We start from the raw sequence: 25396 nt of genomic DNA, 5'->3' as shown, positions 1-25396 counted from the left end.
CTGTTCACGCTCCGTGGAGTGGAAGTGAGACTTTAAGTCTTACACAGGTATGGGAAGATCCTCCAGCCCATTTCCTAATGCTATTGGTGTTGTGTAAGGCAACGTGCGATCGCGGGAAACAGCCGGCCGTAAGTCCACATACCCGGGAAGAGGTCGCTAGGGAGCCGTAGAGATTTAGGCCGCTGCTGACCTAGAGAAGGAGGGGCCTTGGCTGCAGAAGCAGCGGAAAAAGAGTGAGGACGGAGAGAAAATTGCTTTGCGGCTCTCCTCTTCCTCCGACTAGTTTGTGGCAGCTCCTCTTGAACCCCGCCCTCAGGGAGTCCTGTGAGTGGGCGTTGGCTGCGGACCTTCTTCCCAGAGTCCCTTGCGTTTCCTTCCCAGGCTGCCCCATAGGGCTTCGCGAAGCGTACTTGGCTGGGCTACTTCCTAAGCCGAGCGTCCTGAGTGCCCGCGCGCTGCTCAGGGCGGGTAAGTGGGGAGGGGCTCGGGCAGTTGGGGCGGCACCGGCGCGGGTGAGGGTTGTGGAGCGTGGGCATCGCTCGGATTCAGATTCGAACTATTGGGCTGATGGTTGAGCTCGTCCGGTGGGGCTCAGCCTAGGACTGAGTCCAGCGGCCCGCTCTGATTCCCTAGTGCGGTGTTGCAGGGGTCCGGGGTCAAGGTTCCGCGACAGTTTGGTTGGGGGGGCGGGGACACGCGTAGCGCGAGCCTCTGGACCCCACCTGACGGGCCAGGACGGCAGTGAGGCGCTGTCAGTGCTGTTTGTTGACAGAAGATGTCAGTAGCTGGATGCATTTGGAAGGGTGGGTAAAGATGGAAAGGAATGATCAGCTTGAAAGGAATTTCTGACATTTAGTTTAGCCAAGTATAAAGCCTTCTAAGAATGAGATAATTTAATTCACTCTCTTAAAGTGTACAATTCGGTGTTTTAGTCTATTAACAAGCACGTACAAATAGCACCATTTTCTAATTTCAGAACATTTCCAGCACCCCAGAAAGAAACCCTGAAGGCCTCTATCAGACACCACTCATATCTCCCTATACCCAGCAGTTTGCTGATACTTCTTGTCTATGAATTTACCTCCATATTTAAGTGGAGTCATATTTGTGTCTGGCTTATTTTATGTAGAACAGTATTTCCAACGTTCATCTGCATTGTAGTATGTGCCTCATTCTCTTTTAAGACTGAATAATAGTCTAGTGCATGGTTACATGTCATATTTTGATTCTCCATTAGTTGATGGACATTGATGACTATTTATACCTTTTAAAGTCTTATTTTTCGTCCACAACTTGCAGTCTGAGGGAAACCCATTTTAAAACTAAATTCTTGGAAACCTTCATTTGACTCTGGGATGGAGTCAGACCTGCATTTGGCTACAGGTCTGTGTCTTTTAGGGTAGTCTGGGTTTTTTCTTGTTGTTGTTTTGTTTCTTTTTCTTTTTCTTTTTTGGCACTGGGAGTCAAACTCAGGACCTTGTACTTGTAAGGCAAGCCCGGTTCCACTGAGATAAATCCCTGATTCTAGGGTAGTTTGTTTTTTAAAGGCCTTCTAGTCTCAGTTCAGCACCTGTCACACCATTAATGGCAGAGATGCATTAGTGAGCAGATTTTCTCGGGAAGGCAGAAATAATCAGACCCCGAAGTCACCTTCCTTCTCCACGAAGGGCAGCATGTGTTAGCAGCTGACTGGTTTTTGCAGCCTGTTTTCTGGCAACCGTGGATGTGTGCTGAGGTTTGTTACCCTGTTATAGAAATTATGTAGTCAGAGATGAATGCATTAAATTTAGCTGTGGGAAAGAGGTTTTACTTAAAAATAACTACAGTCCATCCTCATTATTCATAGATTCTGTATTTGCAAATTCAAATATTCACTAACTTTTTTTTTTTTTTTTTTTTTTTTTGAGACAGAGTCCCACTATATAGTTCAGGCTGGCCTCAAACTCATGGCAATCCTCCTGCCTCAGCCTCCTGCATGCTGGGTCTACAGACGAGTGCCATCCCACTCAGCTTATTTACTGACATTTATTTCCAACCCTCAAATCAACACTCCTGGCACTTTCCAGGGTTCTAGTGGGCAGGGTTGCATTTCAGTTGCCCAATGCACATGTTCCCAGCTTCTGTCAAACAAGAGGGTGCCTTGCTCATTTCCACTCAGAACCTTCCTGGGTGTCACTCTTAAAGTATACTTTGTGTGTTGTTGTGTTTTTGTTGGTTTCACTGTTTAAAATGATCCCTAGCATAGTGCTGAAGTGCTGTCTCATTGCTGAGTGCAGGAAGACTGTGATGTGCTGTACAGGGAAAAGATAAGGTTATTTTGGATGAGCATTGTTAGAGTTAAGAGTGCTGTTGGCTCTGAGTCTACAGAAACACACATAGCACATATATTGACTGTTGAGCACTCTTGTGTTTCCTTGCAGGAGTGGTTTAGTGTTCCTGCTGGCATTTAGAACATAACTATTGTGAATAACGAGAACTGACATTATAACCAATTTAATTATTCAAGGGCAGAAGACCTAGTGTGAATACCTTTCAGTGTATGTAACTTTTATTTTTATTTTTATTTCGTACCAGGGATCAGACTTGGGACCTTATGCTTGCAAGTTAGGCGGCAACACCACTAAGATAAATTCCCAGCCTTTGTAACTTAATTTTTTTCATTCCATGATCTCATTTTTAATTCCACAGTGACAGTTTTAGAGAGAAATTAAAAGAAAGCTAAAATGCCCTTCACATGGTACTCTGCTGGTGGAGGCTGTGGGAAATGCTGGGGATTTGCAGGAATGCAGGGCTCTTTTTTCCAGTAGTGGAGATTGAGTTCAGGGCCTCATGAATACTAGGCAAGCCCTGTAGTACTGAATAATACCAGACCTTTACTTTTTATTTTGGAACAGGCTCTCCCTAAGTTGTCCAGGCTGGCTATGACTTGTGATTCTCCTGCCATGGTCTCCTGAGTAGCTGGGATTACAAGTGTGTGCCACTATACATGAGTATTGCTAATTTTATTTATTTTTCAAGTATCAGAAATATTACAAGCCCAGTATGTTGACATATACCTGTAATCTCATCACTTGGGAGGCTGAGGCAGGAGGATAACCATGAGTTCAAAGCCAGCCTGGACTCTACAGCAAGACCCTGTCTCAACCCCCTCCACCAAAAAAAAAAACAAAAAAAAAAAAAAAAAAAAAAAAAAAAAAAGAAAAGAAAAATATTACAACAAAGGGTAGATAAATGGAAACAAAAGAAAGAACCCTCGTGCCAAATCCTACTTATCAGGCTGCTCTTGCTCTTCATAGTCAGAGTCCCACCCATTTCTGAGTCTTTTCAATTCTGCTTCCTATAAGCCCTACCCAGACTCTATCCTTTTTCAATATTTTTGTTGGTATTGTTGAGCCTTTATTGCTTCCTGTCTGGGCTATTGCATTAGGGAATCCTACCTGATCTCTCCCTCAGTTATTCCCTGTCAACCAAGAGCTTTCTGTGGCATCACTATAATCTTAACATTCTCAGTTTAAAACTTTCCATCATGGGTACAGTGCCTCACACCTGTAAATCCAGCTACTCAGGAGGCTGAGGCAGAAGGATTACAAGTTCAAGGCCAGTCTGGGCAACTGAGCAAAACCTTGTCTCAGAATAAAAGGAGCTGTGGATGTAGCTCAGTGGCAGAGTGCTCCTGGTTTTGATTTCCAGTCCTGGAAAAAAATTTTTTTTCACTGTTCTCATGATTTGCAGAATAAAATTTCAAGCTTTATTAGGGGACGGCTTATATTTACCCTTTGTGATTATGCCCTGTTTTGTCTTTTACAAAGACCAAGAGCCTGGGAGGTGAGGGTGGCGCACACCTATAATCTCAGTAATTGAGAGGCTGAGGCAGGAGCATCTCCATGAGTTTGCGGCTACCCCCGGCTACATAGTGAGTTTAAGGCCAGCTGGAACTACACAGAAAGACCTTGTCTCAAAAAATTAAAAATAAGTAAATAAAAATAAGAAGAGGTAATGTAACAGAGGAAAATTTCCTCATGTAACATACCTCATTCCCCCATACTTCATCTTTCCTCCATAAATACTTAGAAGTGATTTTAGATGATAAGTAAATGGACAATAATAAAGACATTTTTGCTAAAATCTTGTGTACCTTCTTAATTTTTTTTTTTAACCTTCTCAGTGTCTTGAATTCATGCATTTCCTGTTCAGACTCACCATCCTAGTTCAGGCTCTTTACCCAACATCCACATAAGTCACCCTTTGGTCACATTTTATTTCTTTTAGGAAAATATCAGAATTCTTGGGTCATATAGTAGCTGCATGTAGTAAAACATCTTGATGTCAGAAGGGCCTGGTGGTGTGCACAGGACTCAAAGCAAAAGCACTGCTAAGAAGGAAAAGAATAAAACAAAACAAAAAGATTAATTTGAATATATCAAAATGTGGAACATTTTTTTCCTTGAAACTGGTGATCAAACTCAGGACTTTGTGCTTGCCAGGCAGGCCTGTGCTGCTGAGCTACATCCCATGCCCCTGTTCTGTGAAACTTCTCATCGCAGACAGCTCTCCAATGAGCAGGTAAATACAGACACCTGTCTGACATCCAAGATCCGTAAAGAATCAGGAGAGTTCAATTCCTGGGGTTGATCCTCCACTGCTCTAGCCTCTGGCTTGGGGCTTGATCTGGAGCCCCCTCCTTTTCCATCAAGGGCAGCGTGGGTTAGCTGCTGAGTGGTTTTAGTAGCCTGTCTCCTGCCAAGAGTGTGATGAGTTCCAGTATCTCCCATCCTTGTCAGCTTTGGTGAAGTCTTTAAGTCATTCTGATAGGTGTAGAGTGGTAAATTATTATGGTTTTAATTTTAGTGCTTGACTATTAATGAGACTGAGCACTTTTTTCTGCACATCTTGATATTCCTGTGTTTTCCTTTGGGAAGTATCTGATCAAACCTGCTTTGAATTGGATTGTCTTTTTTCTTACTGAGTCATTGGAGTTATTTATATATCTTTTTTCGTCATGAGCAGGCACAGAGGCCACTCTCAAGGACAGAAGGCCCTCTGATCAGGTTACCCTTGGGCTTGCAGGAGCCAGAAGGACATGGTGCATCTGCCAAAGATCCTGAGTCGAGCAGTCTCCTGAATGTAATGTTATATTGAGCACTTATCACATTCACAGCAACAGAAAAAGTTGGAAGACCTACAATACATGACTTAAAGACTTACCATAAGGCTCTAGTAACTAAACAAGTGTGGTGGTGCACATTTGTAATCCCAGCAGTCAGGGAGGCTGAGGCAGAAGGATCCCAAGTTTGAGCCTCCTCTAGCCAGTTTACAGACTTGTATCAAAATTTAAAAAAATAAAAAAGGGCTGAGTATATAGCTCAGTGTAAATGTTCTGGGTTCAGTCCCCAGTGTTGAAAAAAAAAATGGAACTCTACAAATGGAAAATAGTCACTAAAATTCCTCAAGTACAGTGGTATATAATTGTGATCCCAGCATTTGAGATGAAGTCGGAGGGGTGCCCTGCTTGGCTCCCCTGCTCTACTGTGTCCAGATCATGCCCCTGGGTTCTCAGGTCATGTTGGCTGCTGGGAGAAAGATCTTGCACTGGCGGTATCCATCTTCTAGCTTATGCCATGGGTGAGCTCCCCTGTCTTGCTATGAATGTGATAAATGCTCAATAAACTGTGGCATTCAGGAGATCACTCAACTCTTGGGATCTTTGGCAGACGTACTGGCTCCCTTTGGCTGCTGGGAGCCCTGGGTTGGCCTGAGTGCCTTTTGGCCTCCAGAGTGCGTTTGTTCCTGCTTGTGACAAGTTTATCTTGTTGTGATGTCTCTTTAGTTTCTTTTAGTGTAGAAGAGTTCCTCAGCCCTTTTATTTCATTTTGAATTTTGAGACATGACATTTTTGAAGAGTGCAGTATTTGGACTATTTTATTGATTGATTGTGGTTCTGCGATGAAATGCAAGGCCTTGCACATGCCTGGCAGGCATTCCACCACTGGCCTGTCTCCCCAGCATGTTTTTTTCCTCATGATTAGAGTCATGGGCAGAAGTACTCTCTAAGGGGGGCTGTGACCTTGGGCACCCTTCAGGAATCACACAATGTGATTATTATTATGCCATTAAGTTTGGTTATTTAATTGAGGTGGTATCTGCCAGATTTCTCCATTGTACCTTTTGTTCCCCTCCTTTACCTGCAAGTCCAAATAGTTTATTTAGCGACCACACCAGGACACAGTGGCAGAGGAGGGGAGTTGTGAGATAGGAAAGGGAAGGTGGTCAGCAGAGGGTAGGAGTCAAGCCAGTTGTCCCCAAACCCAATTTTGTTGCAGAAGGATTTGGTAAGTGCCATGCACAGACACACAGAGACACAGAATGGAAGTAAAATAATAAAAGGTTTATTTTTGTTGACCAAAGGCTGATCACACTGAAGCAGTGCCAGTGATCGACCCCCAACTGGGTTACAGCTCCTTCTTTTATAGGGTTTTACAGCCATGATCTCATTCAGGTGGTTCCATTTCATTCTCTTAGTTCACATTATGGATATACAAATCACAGTCACAAGACAGTTTATCCCAGATGTAGCATTTCATTGTAGTTAGGGAGTTTACCTTTAAGATTTGTCTAGCTATCTATTCTAGCCCAGGAGAAGCGGGTGTTCTGGGTCAGGAAAGCAAAGTTAACAATGGTTCTTTTCATCTTGACCTTTACAATCATGTGGTTTACAAAAACTTTGAAGCTGGGGGTCTTGATGTGCCCTGTTATCTCAGGATGAGGCCAGATGTCCTATTCTACAGTTAATGCCTCTGGTGTCTGTTAATTTTGAACTAAACAAAGCAGATTGCTATTAGAGACAGAAGAAGTCATTCTATATTTTCTTAATATTTTGTAGGTCTTGGTTATTTACAAAAGTTCTGTCAATTTCACTGAGACACTCTGGAGCCAAATTAGAGGTAATGGCTCACTGTTATCCCACAGAAAGGATAAGAAACCCCTTGAGTTCATTCCCCAGTACCACAAAATTTAAAAAAAGAAAAGAAAAAAAATAAAATGGGATAAGAAACAGGATATTTAAACAGCAGCTCCTAAGAGTCGTGGCTTGAGGGCTTTTAGGACATCATTTGTCAGGCACCTCTACTGTGCTGTGAACAGGTGCAAAATAGGTGCTGGATGCCAAAGAAAACTCTCTGGTAGAGATGCAGATGTTGGTGTGTGGAAGTCAGGCTGGTGCTGTTGTCACAAGGGCTGAAGGGATAATTGCATCTGCAGGGTGTGCTACTATATTTTCAGGAAGTGCATTTTCAGGAAGCAGACGTGAGGGAAAGGGAAGTGAGGAGAGAAGGAAGATTAATTCAACTGAAAGGTGTGTTTCTACATTGGTCAACCCTCGTAGCAGGTACAATGGATTGCTTGCTCTCCTCAGGATGTCTTCCTCCAGGAGGATGTGTACAGTTTTGCACCCCAAGGCAACCATCCAAAGGAAGGGAGGACAGTTTGTTTACCTCACTAGACAAAGGTTTACCCCAGGTGTATTTACTCCCCAGAGCTTCCCCATCATACGCGTGGACATCAGGTGACCCACAGGCTCTTGTGGGAAGGAAGCCAGTTTGGGATGCAGGAGGCTTCTGGTGTATACAGAAAGTTAGTGACTGCTGCTTGTTGCGCCCACGCATATTTGGTCAGCCCATGGGCAGCTGGGGTGGAGAAAGTGGCCAAGGGCTTCAGAGACAGAAAAGGTTGAGAAGGCTTGAGGTGCTACATAAGATATGCCTGATTGATTTAGGTTCCACCTTATTTTATACAGATGTACTTAAATAGATGTATAAAACAACACACATTTTAAAAAATGCAATAGCTATCTCTTGGTGGGGTCTAGTTCCATATTTAAGTATTTCCATAATAAAGACATTAATTTTGTGAGGAGAAAAAGCCTGTGGATAGTTTTAGAAAGGAAGGGAAAGCAGTATTTTTACAGAGTTGAAATTTGCTGAAAAATAAAGATTCCATGTTTACTTTATGGGCAGATAAAGATTGTTCTTTTTTTCAACAAAAGGATGAACCTTAATTGGGCATGGTAAGTGCGTGCTTGTAATCCCATCACTGGGGACTCTGAGGCAGGAGGATTGTAAGTTCAGAACTAGCCTAGGCTACAGAGTGTGATTAAAAAATGTAGTAAAAGCTGGGCGTGGTGGCACATGCCTGTAAGCCCAGCACTCAGGAGGCTGAGGCTGGAGGATCACTGTGAGCTTGAGACCAGCCTGGCTACATAGCTGTGAGTTCCAGGTCAGTCTCAACTACATAGTGAGACCCTGTCTCAAAAAACAAAACAAAACAAAAAAGTAGTAAAAGATACAATCCCATTCATTTCCCTCAATATCCTCCCCCTTGCTTTGAACACAATTTTGTTGTTCTTGTCACTTTCTGAAGCAGTTCTGAAAGTCCTCTTTCTTGCATGTCTTCTGTTGCACTGTTGTGGCTATCTCAGTGTCCTAAATGTTCACACGCTTACCTTTCATGGTCACATTGACTTTGGGGATGAGCCACAAGTGGCACAGTGCCAATCCAGTGAATAAAGTGGATGAGGACACACTGTTATCTTTTTACAAGCCTGCCTTTCTGTTGGATGGTACTCAGCACCAACATTTATCACATCTCATAAAGTCATGAAGGAAGATTTCCAGAACTGCATTAGAAACTGCAAAGAATGATGGGACAAGTGTTTGAAGTGAGGGTTGGTATTCTGAAGTGGACTTCTGGCAATGTGATTCCTACTGTAATACATTGTTTAAAAATTTAAATATTCACCATATATATTACTCATTTTACATAGCTAGACCCTTTCTCAAAACAAAGGCTTTTCAAAAGTGAAAAATGTAGCTTTTGCCTTATAATATAATATAATTAGTTTCTAAAGAATTTTAAGATATATTTTGTATATCTCACATCGTATGTTTCTTCCAATGACATGCATTAATTCACTCATGTATTAGTTACTTGTCAACATGATTACTCAGCAAATGCTTCTTGGCCCCTCCCTCAAGCCAGGGTCTGTGCTGGTCACTGGTGATGCCAGGAATCAGGATTTCCCCGCCTTTCCGGCACTTAGGTCGGAGGGAGGAACAGTGGTTTGTGGCCATGACAGTGCTCACCAAATGTGCAAATGTCCGCTTTTGTTTCCCAGCCTTCTCTAGTCAGTTGGGGCTGTGTACATGACAGGTCTTTCCAGTGTACCATGAGCAGAAGTGAGTCCTGCCGCTGCAGGGCTGAGGCAGCTGGGTGTAGCCTGACTCCTTCAGCTCTCCCACCCTTGTAGGGATGATCTTGGAGGCCACCTGTCCTCGCCAGTGCAGCTATAAGAGGGAAGGGGCCACCACACTGCTTAGACCAGGAGTGATTGAGACACACTTTTCATTGAGCTAAGCTGTTTTCCTTTCTTTTTTCCTTTTGCAGTAGTGTGCCACGACTGAGCCACATCCCTGGCCCACTTCCCTTTTGTTTATTTGAGAAGATATACATAACATAAAATTTACCACTTGACTATTTTTAAGGATACAATTCAGCAACAGAGTGTGTTCCTTCAACAGAGAACTTGCTGGCTGTTTATTTGGGACTTTGCATAACACGTTCCCAACCTTTTAATATCCAATGATGACTTGCTGGAAGCTATTATCGTCATATCATTGTAATATATTTTGGAGGATCTCACTAATATTTCTTTTTATGGATGAGGAAATTGGGGCAGAGAGGTTAATCAATTGTCCCATTTAAGTAATATTTGTTGGAGCTGGGTATAGAACCATCTCTGACTCTAGAGTTCAAAGCATGCATTATAACAGAGGCTGGCATGGTATGGCCCATGGGCAAATCTGCCATCTGTTTTTATAAAGTTGGATTGGGACACAGTTGTGCCCCTTCATTTATGTATTTTCTCTGGCTGCTTTCATCCCAGAATGCCAGCATTGAACAGTTGTGACCAAAAACAGAAATAATTATTAGCTGGTCCTTTACAGAAAATATTGGCTGGCCTCTTTTTTTTTTTTTTTTTTTTCACTACTGGGGATAAAACCCAGGGTGTCTACAACCACCTCCATAGCCCTTTTTGGTTTTTATTTTGATACCATGTCTTGCTAAGTTGCCCAGTTTGGTCACTTGTAATCTTCCTACTCAACCTCCCAAGTAGCTGGGATTACAGGCATGTGCCATTGTACTTGGCTTGGTGGCCTTCACTTTATAGAACAGATATTTAAATTTTTAATTAAAATTATACACTTGTATAAACACAAACAATACCAGAAGTTTTGTTTTGGAGAGAAGAGGCCCCTGCCAGGCACACTGTTCCCTTATCTCTGAGACAGATGCACTTAAGTAACTTTTCTAGCATTTATATTTTGACATTGCATATAATATTCCCTTATTTCCTTTCTCATCATGTGTAATGATCAAATCAGTAATTGGCATGACTATTTCCTCAGATACCAACTATTATTTTAAAAATTTTAGGGACTGAGGGGTAACTCAGTAGTAAAGCACTTGCCTAGCATGTGTAAAGCCCTGGGTTTGATCCCCAGCACCACAAAATAAATGTGTAATAAATAAAATGATAAAATTAGTTAAAAAATAAAATTTTAAGCCGGGCATGGTGGCAGACGCCTATAATCCCAGCACTCGGGAGGCTGAGGCAGGAGGATCGCTGTAAGTTTGAGACCAGCTGGGGCTACATAGTGAGTTCCAGGTAGTCTCAACTGACCCTGTCTCAAAAAACAAAAAACAAACAAAACAAAATTTTAGCCACTAATTATTACCTAACTTAGTTGAGGCCACTATCCTAGTTTTTTAGTGCTAGATTATAAGTAAATTTATCATTAAAGGAAATAAGTTTTATGATCATTGAAATAGTTTTATGTGTCTCATTATAATAAAATTATAATAGCTTTTATTTACCACATACTATATGTCAGGTGCTAACTACCCTAATGCTTTTTCATGCAGTATCACATTGGATCTTCACAGTAGCTCTAGAAAATGTAGGCACTACTATATCTCCATCTACCAGGAGGAAGTGTCATTAGATAGGTTCTCCCCTTGGACAAGCACCCCTGGGTGAGGGAGCCAGAATTCCACCCTGGAACTTGAACTCTTTAACATTATGTTGTAATGCCACATGGAATACTGCAGATTGCGGTTCTGTTAGCAAATTATCTGAAGATTTAGAACATGTAAACTTGCTAAGGCTCAACTGTGAAACCGTTTCACTGAGGTAGGTGTAGGGCAGTCAGGTGGGAGTCCAGCAGTTGTGGGTGAGTTTTCTGAGGAGAATCCTGTTTCCTTGGACTTTATGTACCTGCATAGTCTCAGTCTAGTGCTTCAGGTCTCAAATTTGCGCACATAGCAGAATCACCTGTTCACGAAGTACAGGTTACTGGACCCCACTCGCAGAGTTTGTGATTCAGCAGGTGTGGAGTGGGCCTGGGAATTTGCATTTCTAGTAGATTTTCAGGTGATGCTGCTGCTTGCCCAGGGTCCAAACAGATGTAGTGCCATTCTGTCTTTGCTGAATGTTAAAGGTCATCTGTATTGTCTTCCTGTGTTCTTTAGTTGTTTCCTATTAGTCTCCTCCCTCCAGCTACCTAGAAAATGGTTCAGTTATTGTAGTTTATATTTCAGTTTTGACCCCACACAGACCACAGTCATGTTTCTGATATAGTAGGTAGTTTTTATAACCTTAAAACAGACTCATGTCTTTCCTACCTTTAGATTTATTGAAGTATGATTGATAAAAATTATATATATTTAAGGTGTACAGTGTGATGATTTGATGTGTGCTTTTTATGAGGTGGTTACCACAATCAAGCTGCTTAACACATCGCCTAACATAGTTGTTACAGAAGGAATCAGTAAGTGACACCCAGAGAGGCAGCAGAATGGAAGTAAAAAAAAATTTATTCATCGATAAGGGTCGATCCCACATAAACCATGCCTGCATTGACGATGCACTGGGTTATAGCTTCTCCTTTTATGGGGCTTCACAGCCTTGACTTCATTTGGGTGGTTACATTTCATTCTCACAGTTCAAACCACAGTCACAGGATAGTTAATCTTTTCAACCCAGACGTAACAATTCTTTGCAGTTGGGGAGTTTACCTTTAAGATTCGCCTAGTTTTCTATTCTAGCCCATAAGGAGAGGGTGTTCAGGGTCAGGGGAGAGAATGTTGGTAATGGTCCTTTTTATCTTGACACTCTTATGACCGTGTGGCTCCAGTCTCTTCGGAGCTCAAGACCTTGATGTGCCTGCTCTGTTATCTCAGGGTAAGACCAAATGCGTCATTCAGCAATTAGTGCCTTTGGTGCCTATTAGTTCTGAGCTAAACAAAGCAAACTGCTGTTAGAGACAGCAGAAGCGACTTTACACTGTAACACTATATAGGTTTTTGCTATTTATAAAAGTTTTCCCTATCACTGTTACTCTATTAGGTAGTAGTAATCTGTTTACTTTTCTTTAGAGAGCATTTATATAATTTTATTTTTTTTAATTATGTCCCAATTCACAACTGTGGCATGGCACAGAGGATGAAAGATTACTCAGAATCGCTGTCCAGTTCAAACTCCAGGAAGACCCAGAGGAACTGCCCTTAGTCAAGACCCCTCAGCGTGAGAGTCTTACAAGGACCGCCCTGAACTGAAGCTTCTGTAGCTGTTTATTGATAGAACCAGGAAGCAAGGATGAAGGAGAAAGGAAGGGTGTTGGTTCAGGAATTCATGTAGGGGAAAAGGGAAGGACAGGAGGACAGGGTAAGGTCAGGGTGGTCTGTTACACAAATGACCTTAGGGCTAGCCTAATAAATCAGTATGGGGAGGTCGGCCCAGAACATTCATTTCTTAAGGCAATGTGTTTTCATTCTACTATGACTTGTGGGCCTGTAGGCTATCTTTTAATCTCTAACCATGCATTCCATGAGGTTTTGGGTGTGTGGCTCCAAAAGTACCTTACTTTTCTGCATATTCATCTCATACATACCTTTGGCCAATGCCCCCACACAATTTTAAATATAATATGTTTTCATTGTAAAAATCACTTTTAGTAAGCACCATCACAGTAGCACACATGACCAGAAAGCGCAGCAAACCCTGTAGGATTTTCAGTGGCTTGAAGGACCATAGCAAACCACTGAACTTAAAGTACAGAAGTATTTTATGTGCTATTGCCCAGGGGTGCTTATCTGATTTTCAGTAGAGGGACTTGTGTTTTACCTTTAGCATTCCTTGAGATCTTTTTAATCTTTCAGTTATTTAGTGGCCAACCAGAACCAACATGTCTGGCACTGAGGAAGCAGTGCTAAGAAGAGGTGACCTTCCTCCTCCTGCTGGAGGCAACTCTGTGCTATGCTTCGGACAGGTAACTGTGGGTTCCTCCTCTCGGGAAAGAGTGAAGTTAAGTAGGGCAGTTATGATCTGTAGACCATCACCATACACGTGGAAGCTATTTATTGTATTTTTCCTTTAGATGCATTATTTGGGTGGCCTTTGGGAAACTCTGAGTACATTTTGAAACTTCTGGGGGATTACCTTTAGATGTAAATTTATTCATATGACAAAATTTTATCATTTATATGATATAAAAGTCAAAACAAAATAGACTGAAAAGTCTTCTAGTTAGTTTCCCTATCACTGCAGTCAACATGACACCCAGTTCTGTCTCTGGGGGACACCAAAGTCACTGGGGTCACATTCTTTGAGGAACAGTTCTGTGTATTGAAAAGAGATTTTTGCCCCAACCAGACTCTTTGTCCTTACTGGAGATTTGTTAGTATTGTGTTTATCTTATCTAAATAAGGCAAGGGGACAAAACTAGAAACCATGAATAGTAGTGGATTTTGTATGTGTAGGATGAGGAGTTGCTGATTTGGAGAAGAAGTTATAGAACTTTGGACAGGACAAATGGAAACAAGATACCTATCTTGTTCATGCTTTTTCTACTCCCTTAAACCTGTGTAACTGTTATATATAGACTGAGGTGGGAGCTTTAATTTTCTGGTTTAGTTTTTGAGGGCTGGGGCATGCACTTGCCTAGCACTGGAGAAACAACAAAACAAAACCTCCACCAAAACTAAGCAACCAACTCCAAAATGAACCAACTTCAAAACTTAGTTTGAAAGATGGTGGCACCTGCTAAAAAGTTTAATAAGGTGGCTCTCAAAATGTGGTTCTGGGACCCCTGGAGGATCACAAGACCTTTTCAGTAGCCATGAGGGTAAAATTAGTTCCCTAATATCACTAAGATACTGTTTGCTCTTTTCACACTTGACTTGTGCATGGTGTGGTTGTGCCTGGCTGAGTACCCACGATGGTGTCATTCTGATGACCGAGGGAAAGTGTGCTTTAACTCTCTCTGTGCTCATGTGGGTAGATCTAACCCAGTTAAACAAACTCTTGGATCCTCACTACTTTTTGTTTTGTTTTATTTTGAGGCAGAGTCTCACTATGTAGTTGAGACTGACCTGGAACTCACTATGTAGTCCAGGCTGGCCTTGAACTCAGTGGTGATCCTCCTGCCTCAGCCTCCCAAGTGCTGGGATTATAAGCATGCACCACCACATCCAGCTTTCTCACTACTTTTTAAAAACATTTTTAACTAGTACATAAAAATCCTAGTAAGGTGATACTATGTGGAGTTTTTTTTTAGGGTGTTGGGGATGGAACACCCTGCACATGGTAGGCAGGTTTACCACTGAGCATCATCCCAGCCCCCATGCAATATTTTGATATCTATGGACACTGTACTTAATACTTTTTAAGAGTAGGAAGGGGTGCTGATGGAAGCAATGGTGGAAGTGCCAGCTTGATTTTCCTTCTTGGATTATAGTGCCAGTACACAGCAGAAGAGTACCAGGCCATCCAGAGCGCCTTGCGCCAGCGGCTGGGCCCAGAGTACATCAGTAGCCGCATGGCTGGTGGAGGCCAGAAGGTAGGCAAGTCTTCCAGTTTGGCAAGTGGGTGCCTGGGCAGCAGAATACTAGATGCTCTCACCACCCAGCCTGTGGGACCTCGATTCAGAAGTCTTTTGTTCACGGTTACTGGGTGTTTCCTAGTGCCCATGGGAGGGGTGGGCTCTCCTTGTCAGCTGAAGTCATCCATGCCTTGTCTGGAGGCTGTGTAACTACCATGAGAGGGTTCTTCCACTGTCTTTTGAAAATGTACCCCTTGCCATTTGCTTCTAATTTTAACAACTACGTCCTCCTTTTTCTCTTCTTCTTTCTCCTTTTTCTTCTTCTTTTGTGGCGCTGAAGCTGGACCCCATGGCCTCCTCATACTAATAAGTAGGCACTCTACCTCTGAGCTACAGCCCTAGACCCTGACTTAAATTTCTGTATGTTTTTGATTTTTCATAAAATATGTTAACAAGAGATTTGTACTTTTTTAGAAATTCTTGGTTCTGAAACTGTTAGGTAAGCCAATATCTCTCTTCTCTGGGGCTACTTCCTCCCCTCAGATAGGCCATTATGCTAGCTAGTTGTGTCTAGAAGGTCTTTGAAATACATTCATTGAGTATTTCCCTATAATTAAACAGTATTATCAAAACACATAAAGAATAAATGAAGTAAATTTTATTCATAGTTAAATATGCCAAGGAATTTTAACATAGCTGTATTTAAAATTTTTTTCTAGGTGTGTTACATTGAGGGTCACAAGGTCATTAATCTGGCCAATGAGATGTTTGGGTACAACGGCTGGGCTCACTCTGTCACGCAGCAGAATGTGGGTATGTGGCTGCGTCGGGGCTGCTCCACTCCCGGCTTCAGCATGTAGCTCTGCTCACAGACTGGGTGGACGGGGATGGAACTAGGAGGATTGGTTGCCTTCAGGAGACACGGGGATCATTGTCTTCAACTAGTTCTCTTTACACTTCTAGACTTTATTGACCTCAACAATGGCAAGTTCTACGTGGGAGTCTGTGCGTTTGTGAGGGTGCAGTTGAAGGTGAGGGTGACGCAGCAGAGCTGTTGCCTCGGTGGCTTGGTGGTGACAGAGACAGCAGGCAGAGGCATCTCTGGCTGGAGAGCAGAGTCCCAGCCATTGTCTCAGCCAGTATTCCTAGGATGATGGGATTCACTGCTCCCTCAAAATGATCTTGAAAAATTCTGTCCTCTTGCTTTTTTTTTTTTTTAATACCAGCGATCGAACTTGGGTCCTTGCACTTGTGAGGCAGGTGGTGGAACCACTGAGCTAAATCCCTGGCCACTCTAGCATGTTTTTAAATTGATACTTAATCACATATGTAAATATTGCAAAGGGCATATTCTTTAATACAATGTAAAATTTGACATTCTGAAATAAAACTGTTACTTAAAAAAACAAGAGCATTCACTAAGTTGTTCAGACTGGCCTCAAACTCAGACCTCCAGGATTACAGGTGTGTGCCGTGTACTCAGTTTGCATCTTTTTTTAATGTTTTGAGACAAGGTCTTGTTATATAGTCTAGACTGGCCTGGAATGCATTTGTAACACAGGCTGGTTTCCAACTTGCTATCCTCCTAACCCAGCCTTGGAAATTTGAGGTGAGCCTGGGCAACTTAGCAAAATAAAATTCTTGGGGCTGGGCTAGATGTGGGGCACACACCAAGGCACGAGGATGGAGAGTTTGAGGGTACACAAAGGCATGTGTGAGTTTGAGGCCAACCTGAGACCCTTCTCAAAAAGACCCCTGTAAGAAGTCAGGGAGGGGGATTGGGATGCAGATTAATACTTTCTAGGTTCAATCCCCACTACCATGAAAACAAAACAAAACAACTTTTTTGGAGGAAAAATTTCCAGTGACTGTTTTTCCTCCACTTTGGGATGAAACCCAGGGCTTCCTACAAGTTGGGCAAGTGCTTCACCACTGAGCTACATCCCCAGCCCTTCTAGTGACTTCATTTTTTTTTTTTTGGTTTTTTGAGACAGTCTCACTATGTAGTTGAGACTGACCTGGAACTCACTATGTAGCCCAGTCTGGTCTCAAACTCACAGTGATCCTCCTGCCTCAGCCTCCCGAGTGCTGGGATTACAGGCATGCGCCACCACGCCCAGCTCCAGTGACTTTAATTAAGACTTTAAACATTAAAGATATCTTCTGGGTTGTGTGATGATAGTTATTGTTAACACAATTACCAGATAATTGTGTTTATGTTGAGGAGACAATGTAAATACCATAAAATTTTAATACAAATATAATATATGGAAAATGCACATTTTATTTATTTATTTTATTCATTAAGTTTGTTGCTGCATTTTAAGTATTCATTCTGACTGTATTCATTATTGGGATTTTGTACCAGTACATGGTATTTCTTGGTTCTTGTTTTTTCCCATTCAATTTCCTTCCTTTCCATCCCTCTACCCCTTCCTATTTATAAAAGCTTTGTTTCTGTTTTTCCTTCTTTTCTCATTTTTTTCTTTCCCGTCTCCCCTCCCGCTCCAGTTCTTCCCCTTTGAACCTTTTCTTCCTTTTTCACATTGTGTATTATACATTTTGGTCCTTGTTTGCACATTTTAATGAGATGGATATTGCTTTTTTTCAGTTAGTAATTATATATTCATAGTTGAATATTCCTGTTTTTTTTTTTTTTTTTTTCCCCAGGGGTTGAACTCAAGACTGTGCGCTTGCCAGGCAGGTGCAGCACCACTGATCTACAACCCTGGTCCAGTTGACTGTTTCTTAAGTGAGCATTCATTAATTCTGTTTGAGGGCTGGGGATTTAGCTCAGTGGTGCCATAACCTGCCTTGCAACTGCAAGGTCCCTAGTTCAATCCCTGGTACCAAAACAAAACAAAACAAAAAAACCCTAAAAAACAACTCTATACCTTAATTCTATTTGATATCTTAATTTTATAAATCATACTGGAAAAACTTGTTCACATAAGTAGTTATGAATGGACTTTGGTACAATATGACTCATTTCTTTGAATGTCTTCTGTTCTCAGAAATCAAGTAGTACTTACTACCTTTAAACATTATATCTAATTCTGTCATAGCTAACAGTTGAAGCCAAGAAGTGGATACTACCTAATTAAAAATGAAAGGATTTGCTATCCAATGAGAGGCCATGAGATAGATTTCAAATTGCCCCTTTCTTTGGTTTTCTAGAGGTTTTCATCCTGTTGGGTAACACTGTAGAAAGACTTGGGGAGGGTTAGAAATTTGCTCTTCCTGTGCTGTGGGGCTGTGGTCTGACATTTCAGCACAGATCAGGTCTGGATATTGCTGTCTCACAGGCATCCACCATGTCCCCTTCAGCAAGGCCCCTGCATTCTGTGGGCCCACAGGGAGCAGTGCTGCTCAGGGAAAGAGCAGGGCAGCCAGGACAGGACTGTGGCTTTTCATGTTAGTTCCAACTCCTTTTCCACCCCCAGGATGGCTCCTATCATGAAGATGTAGGCTATGGCGTTAGCGAGGGCCTCAAGTCGAAGGCCCTGTCCCTGGAAAAGGCCAGGAAGGAGGCGGTGACAGATGGCCTGAAGCGGGCTCTCAGGTAAGCCAGGGGCTGGAGCCACACCTGCCTCCGACCAGCTCTCAGTTCATACCAGTGTTTGGAAGAGGTAATCATGTGGGTCAGAGATCTAAATAACAGGGAAAGATAAATCTCACTCTACCCTTGACCTCGTCTATCCTGTTTCCTCCTTTGTTTCATATTTCCCCAGCATTTATGCTGAGGACTTTCATTTTCAGCAGTAAATGGTAGAACACTGTATAGTTAAGTCCCTGACTTACAAACATCTGAGTTACGAACTTTCACATGTGTATGGTATAAGGTTCACTTTGTGGATATGAACAAGTCTGAAAGAGCAATTCTCCTGGAACAGAACTCATTCCTCAGTCAAGGACTTACTGTATTCTGTATGCTGTGCCACTTGCCCTACCCCTCAGGGATGTGTCCTGGAGACATTCCCACAGAAGTACAGTGGTGGTCAGCATTCTCTGACTGTAACAGATATCTGACATGAAGCAGCCCATAGAGAGAAAGTTTATCTTAGCTGACAATTTGGAGGTTTCAATCCAGGGGGCTGTGATGAGCCCACAATGGCAGCATACATTTGGTGCAGTGACCTGCTCATCTTGTGGTGCAATAAGAGTGAGAGAGAAGGGTCCAGTGTCTCCTCTCCTCTTTAGGGCATGCACCAGTGACCTCAGACCGCTCATGGGGTCCAGACACTGCCCCTCAGAATCAAGCCTTTCCATATGGATTTGGGTGGTCAATGGTCTCCTCGAGGGCTTTGTGGTTTATACTTAGTGTTGCATTCTCAGGATGCAGCCCAGGGCAGGAACATAGCAAATCCTTCGTAATCAGAGAAAGTATATTGGTGTCCATTTCCTCTACTGCCACTGAGAAACTTATACAAAGCTGAAATTCTGTTCTCTGATATTCAGGCCTGATGATTCTTAACCCTGCTTCACTTTTTCCCCCTTATCTTTAGAAGTTTTGGGAATGCACTAGGAAACTGTATTCTGGACAAAGACTATCTGAGATCATTGAATAAGCTTCCACGCCAGGTATGTTAGAAATGGGTGAGTGGAAAGGCGTACAGGGAGGTAATATGGCAAACTCTCATTTCATGTGTTGTGCATTTTGGGGATGGAGGGATGTGAAAATGCAGCTATTTACAGGGTCTGGGTTTCACACTGTGAATGTAAGTGCTAGTAGACATCATCATTCTGTTAGGACAACGCAGCCTAGAGAACTCACCTTCACAATCTTACATGTGAGAGCTGGGGTTGGAAATGGTCTACAAATCTGAATGTAGGCCTCTGCAGCCCCACTGTCAACTCCCAGGTCCACTCGGAATCTTCTGAGGAAGCCTAAGCCTTCTTTTTTCTCAGCTCTGCTGTCTTCATAGTGCAGCGCTCCCTTTCAGTGCTGGTGCGATCTAAGCTTTGCCTCAGGAGCATCCCTAGTCACACATGTCCCATTTAGCTGGAGTCTGGCCTGTTCCTTTTGCCCGTGGAGCGCTACTGCTTCCTCTCCGGCTCCTCTGAGGCCCCTGCCATGCTGCCACCCAGGGCAACATCGTCATCTTTTTCTTACAGAGCCCCTAAGGAGTGTGCACCTGTATGGTTGAGTAGTGTGAAGTATTTCATTGTTGTGAAACTAATCACCAGAACTTTTTTTGTTGTTTTTTTCTGTTACCGGGAATCAAGCTCGGGACCTTGAAGTTTGCTAGGCAGGCAGTGGAACCACTGAGCTAAATCCCTGGCCCTCTCCAGAACTAACTTCCCCCGTTCCTCCTTCCCCACAGCTGTTAGCTGCTACAATTTACTTTCTGTCTCTGAGTTTGACTACTGAGTGCCTCATCAGTGGTACAGTTTTTGCCTTTTTGCACCAGGCTTGTTTCACTTAACATTAATGCTTCGGGATTCATCCATGTGGTAGTGTAAGTCAGAATTTCCTTCCTTTTAAGAGCTGAATATTGTTTTTTATGTATACTTTGTTTTTTAAATCCACCTATCTCTTGGTGGATGTTTGGGTTTGCTTTACCTCCTGGCTATGTGAAAAAATGCCATTGTGCACACAGACATGTAAATCTCTCACGAGGCATGACTTTTAGTTCTTCTGGGTATAATGTAGAAGTGGGACTGCTGGATCATATTGTATTTGTGGATGGTACTGGGAGTTGAACCCACCTCATGCAAGCTAGGTAAGCACTCTGCCACTGAGCTACATTCGTTTTTTTTTTGTTTTGTTCTGTTCTGTTTTGTTTTTTGAGACAGGGTCTTGCTAAGTGGCCAAGTTGGCCTGAACTTGTAATCTTCCTTCTCCAGACTCCTGAGTACCTTAGATAGCAGAGTATATGCCACTGGACCCTTTTTTTGGGGGGGGTATCTGGTATTGGAATCGGAACCTTGTGCTTCTGAGGAAGGTGGCAGCACCACTGAGCTAAATCCCTGGCCCTTAATTTTTTAAAATAACAGCCATCCTAATGGGTGTGAATTTATTTTGTTTTAGATTTGTATCTCCCTGATGATTAGTGATGTTGAACATGATTCCAGAAGCTTTTTGGCCATTTATATTTCATCTTTGGAGATTTTCAAGCCCTTTGCCATTAATAATAGGGCTGATGTTTATTGTTAGTTTCGAGTAGTTCTTTCAGTATCCTGGCTTTTAACTCCTTATCAGATAATTTGATATATAAATATTCTCTATTCTGTAGACTGTCTTGTTTTTAAGTTTGATGTAGTTCATTTATGTTTTTGCTTTTGTTGCTTATGTGTTTGTCACTGTATCTAAAAAAATGCTTTTGAATTCCAGTACTTGGGAGGCTGAGGCAGGAGGATTGCCATGAGTTTAAGACCTTATGAAAAGAGAGAGAGAGAAAGACAGAAACAGACTGAAAGAGACAGAGACAGGGGCAGAGATGGAAAGTAGGAAAGAAAAAGAGAGTTTTCCAAGTAAAAATGTGATGTCACTTGGAATAAGGCAGAGAAGAGAGAAAGTTGGAAGAAAAGAGCAGGTAGCCATCACCGTCACCTGGAAAGCCTGAGTGATAGCAGATGATGTATCTGTGCAGGACATGGACAGTGAGTGGAACAGCTTGGCTCAGATTTTCTCAGGGCAGACAGTCCATGCAGTGCTAGGAAGCGTGAAAAGAACATCAGAAGTTAAATATCCAAGGAGCTTAGTGTACATCAGGGGTGTTTTGAAATTAAACTTGCTTTCTTACTCCCATTAACAAAAAATATTACAAAATCCAGTGTTACAGAGCATTTTGGGTTTTTTTTCCCCCTACGAGTTTTAAACACTTTGGACTTTAATCCACTTTGAGTTGGTTTGTGTGTGTGGTGTAAGACACAAGTCAAATCTCATTCTTGTGCATGAGAACACCCAGTCTCCCAGCATTTTTTGTGGAAGAAACTCTTCTTTCCCTACTGAGTGGCTTTGCCATTCTTAGTGAAGAGCATTTGACCACGCACTCAGGGTCCCTTTCTGGGATCTCTAGTCTATTGCTCTCTACGTCCGTCTTTATGATCACTATAACTTTATATTATGTTTTGAACTTTAGACGTATGAGTCCTCCAACTTTGTTCTTCATTCTGTTGTTTTTGCTATTTGGGGTACCTGGGATTCCATATGAATTTTAAAGTCAGTTTATGTATTTCTGCAAAAATGCTGATGAGATTTTTGTAGGATTACATTGAATTTATAGATTATTTTTGGTAGTATGAACATTATAATGTTGTCTTCCAATTTATGAACCTGGAATATCTTTTCATTTATTTGTGTCTTTAATTTCTTTTAGTAGTAATTTTTAGTTTTTCATGTACAAATCTTTCACTTCCTTGGCTGGGTTTATTTATTTCTGTACTGGGGATTGGGCCCAGGGCCTTCATATTAAGCTGCATTCCCAACCCTTTAAATTTTTTTTTTAATTTTGAGACAGGGTCTCACTAAGTTGCTTGGGCTGGACTCAAACTTGCAGTCCTCCTGCCTCAGCCTCCCAGTTGTGTGTGTTGTAGTCACTGGCCATCCCTTCTTTTGTTTCACTACCAAGGAAAACCACTTTAACAGTACATCTGTTTAGACTATTGATGTTTTTTGGAATCACATAATCTAAACTTTTTGTATCATTCAGCATGTTTGAGATCCATTCATGATGCATGCAAGATGTTCACTATTACATAATTTGTATTACAAGTGTATATAACAATTTATTTTTCCCTTTCTCTTTACTTGGGTTTTTGGGTAGCTTTTGGCTATTTTTAATAGACCTGCTATTAGTGTGCTATTGGATCCCCCACACACTCATTTTTCTTAGGACTTACTGGGCCAGAAGTATATGCTTAGCTGTAGATTCTTCTAATTTTCTGGCACGACTGCATTAGTCCACACTCTCACATAGCACTGTGCAGGAGTCCCAGCTATGCCATGGCCTTCATAGCAACGATGGTGTCCTTTTCATTTTTTACAAAGCTCATTCCTATGCTCCAGCAGCACATATTCAAAGCTCATTTGTATCACTGTGTTTCAATGTAGACAAGCAATCCAACTAAAATTTCCATTTTCAGGTTGTTGTAAAAGTGTATTCATCTTAATTCCATATTCAGATTATTCATCAGCATTACTTTTTAGTGTTTTAACCTAGGAGCAATGACAATAGATTATCACCTACCTTTTTCCAGGAATTTAAGTCTGAAAGGCAGCAAACAGAAAGGAATGGGCAAAGGAATTTTTTCTTTCTTTCTTCCCTTATTAGCTGCCTCGTGAAGTGGATTTAACTAAAGCAAAGAGACAGGACTTTGAACCATCTGTGGAACAGGCAAGATACAACAGCTGTCAGCCAAACATGGCTCTGGGACCCCTGAAGCCACAGGAGGTGACCTCCCCTTGCAGAGGAAGCCACATGGGTGACCCTCACATTGAGCTACAAGGAGATAAGGCCAGCAGCTCCCGGTATGAGGCCCAGGGTCCTTCCCTTCCCTCCCTGCCTGTTCTTATGTGGCTTAGGTTGCTGCCCTGTCTGCTTTGAGAGCCAGCAAGTTGGTTTGTGTGCTTCCTCAGGACCCGTATCTATCGTCGTTAACCTGGTTAACTCAGGAACTCATCTTTTTGCTCTTGGGATGCAGAAGCCTGACCTTGTCCACTGTGGAGAGTGACGCCACTTACCAGCGGAAGCTCCGGCAAAAGCAGCTGCAGCAGCAGTTCCGGGAGCAGATGGAGAAGCAGCCAAAGGTTCAGACACTTGCTCCAGCTCCAGTAGAAAAGCAGAATGAAGGTGAGTCGATGGGAGCAGAAGCCCAGGAGGTGTGTGCTCTGCAGGGGGCACTGTGGGAACAGGGTGGCCCAGTTCTCTGCCAATGATAATGCACCTAGCTCCAGACCAGACCTCACTCTCCACGTACATGTGGAATGGATGAGTCCAGGAAGTTCATAGGTGAACTACCAAGCAATTTCCCATTTCCGAAGACCATGATCTTTTTTTTTTTTTTCTTTTTTAGGGAGGTAAATAGGCCTTGACACAATCTTCTGGTTGTCTCTACATTAGAAAGCCTTTGTTTTTGAGGTGGTTTTGAATATAAGGCCAAAGCTTGTTTTGAAGAAAACAGGATCTTTTGGCAGATTCTTTATCTATGAACTCTATAGATTTTCTCAGGATACAAATTCAGTGGTAGTAGTAGATTGGGAGTTGGGAGGAGAAATAGGTTGCCCAGAGAGGAAATAAAGGGCTTGTCCCAAACCAGTGAGCTTTTACCTGTTCATTCTGTACAAGTGATGAAGAGGGCTGAGAGGACATGCTTTGTGTTTGGGTTATTATTGTCCTTGCAGCACTGACAGGCCAAGATTGATGTGAAAAAAAGAAACAAGCTTATGTTCCTGGGCCTGTCCAAGTTCCGAGTTACTGTAGATATTCAGCTTCTGTCGGTTTCCGCAGCTCACAGGGAGAGGGACGGGGAGTCCAGGGGATCCCAGCCTTATCAGGTATCTGCAGCCACAGCCCAAGCTGCTGGGCTAGATGGCTTGGCTTCTAAGAAGCCTTCTTTCTGTACTTGTGGAAGAAATGAACCTTTGCTTTTACCACTTGGGTGAGAAGAAGGAACACAGACTCAGATGTGGAGGAACAATGGGTACAGTGGAATCAAGTTCCTTTACTGGCTGAGCCCGACACTCTAGGCATCAGGCTGCTATAACAAAAGGGGAGTAGACTCGGTCTCTGGTTCCACTTAACTTAGGTGACTGATGACTTGTCCTTTCTCTCTTGTGTAAACCATAGCCACCATTCCAATCCCTCCTTTGACACATAGTACTCCCATCAGTGCTGTCTCAGAACCACTCAGGGGGAAAATCATCCTTGAAAGTAAATGACTTTAAAAAAAAACCCAATAAACAGGAAATCCTTGTAAGTTATCATGTCCTTTACTTTTGGTACTCACAAAATACATCTTAAAAATCACAAAAATTTTCATTTTTGGCTGAGTGCTGTGGCATATGCTCTAATCCTAGCTACTCAGGAGGGCGATGCAGGAGGATCTCAAGTTTGCAGCCAGCCTGGGTATTTTAAAAAAACCCTGTGTCAAAAAGAGGGCCGGGGCTGTAGATAATATATTAAGAATGCTTCCCTAACATATTCAAGGCCCTGGGTTCGACCCCTAGTACTGGGGGAGAAAAATAATTTTAATATATTTTTTAGCCCCGTAAGTTTTAGAATGGAAAGAGATCCTAAAATTGATTTGTGGGGGCTGACCAATAGATGGCACATCTTCAGCTCCTCTGTTGTCTCAATGAAATGTTCAGCGTACTTTTAAAAGACAAAAGAGAGAAATTGCAAAATCTATCTTAAGACATGGAGTTTCTTAGGCTCACTTTACAAGTGCTTTCTGATAGACTGTTTTTTGGAACCAGGGATTGAACTTGGAACCTTAGGCTTGTGAGGCAGGCGGCAGCA

General features: G+C 42.4%; 1 protein-coding gene across 9 annotated transcripts in view; it reads left to right on the top strand.

Moving 5' to 3' along the window:
- The first annotated feature begins 346 nt into the window (after positions 1-346).
- Positions 347-25396, top strand: part of Rad52 (RAD52 homolog, DNA repair protein) — a 34988-nt gene continuing 9938 nt past the window's right edge. For 2 of the 9 annotated variants that reach the window (XR_781455.3, XM_010630349.3), the window contains exons 1-9: positions 352-468; positions 13273-13382; positions 14850-14951; positions 15653-15746; positions 15897-15964; positions 18377-18495; positions 19439-19514; positions 23210-23406; positions 23580-23728. Coding sequence is in view for 8 of the 9 variants with exons in the window: in XM_010630349.3 (XP_010628651.1) it covers positions 13299-13382; positions 14850-14951; positions 15653-15746; positions 15897-15964; positions 18377-18495; positions 19439-19514; positions 23210-23406; positions 23580-23728 (889 nt within the window). In the remaining variant the exon portion in view is untranslated. Of the gene's footprint in view, positions 469-4484; positions 4564-11173; positions 11246-13272; positions 13383-14849; positions 14952-15273; positions 15965-18376; positions 18496-19438; positions 19515-23209; positions 23407-23579; positions 23729-24724; positions 24809-25396 lie in introns of those variants that run through there. The other 7 variants (XM_033760748.1, XM_010630351.2, XM_010630350.2 and 4 more) reach the window with 7 other exon arrangements.

Source organism: Fukomys damarensis, unplaced genomic scaffold, assembly GCF_012274545.1.
Source record: "Fukomys damarensis isolate Sample0158 unplaced genomic scaffold, DMR_v1.0_HiC HiC_scaffold_5, whole genome shotgun sequence".
NCBI lineage: Eukaryota > Metazoa > Chordata > Mammalia > Rodentia > Bathyergidae > Fukomys > Fukomys damarensis.
This window is presented reverse-complemented; position numbering and strand designations above follow the sequence as displayed.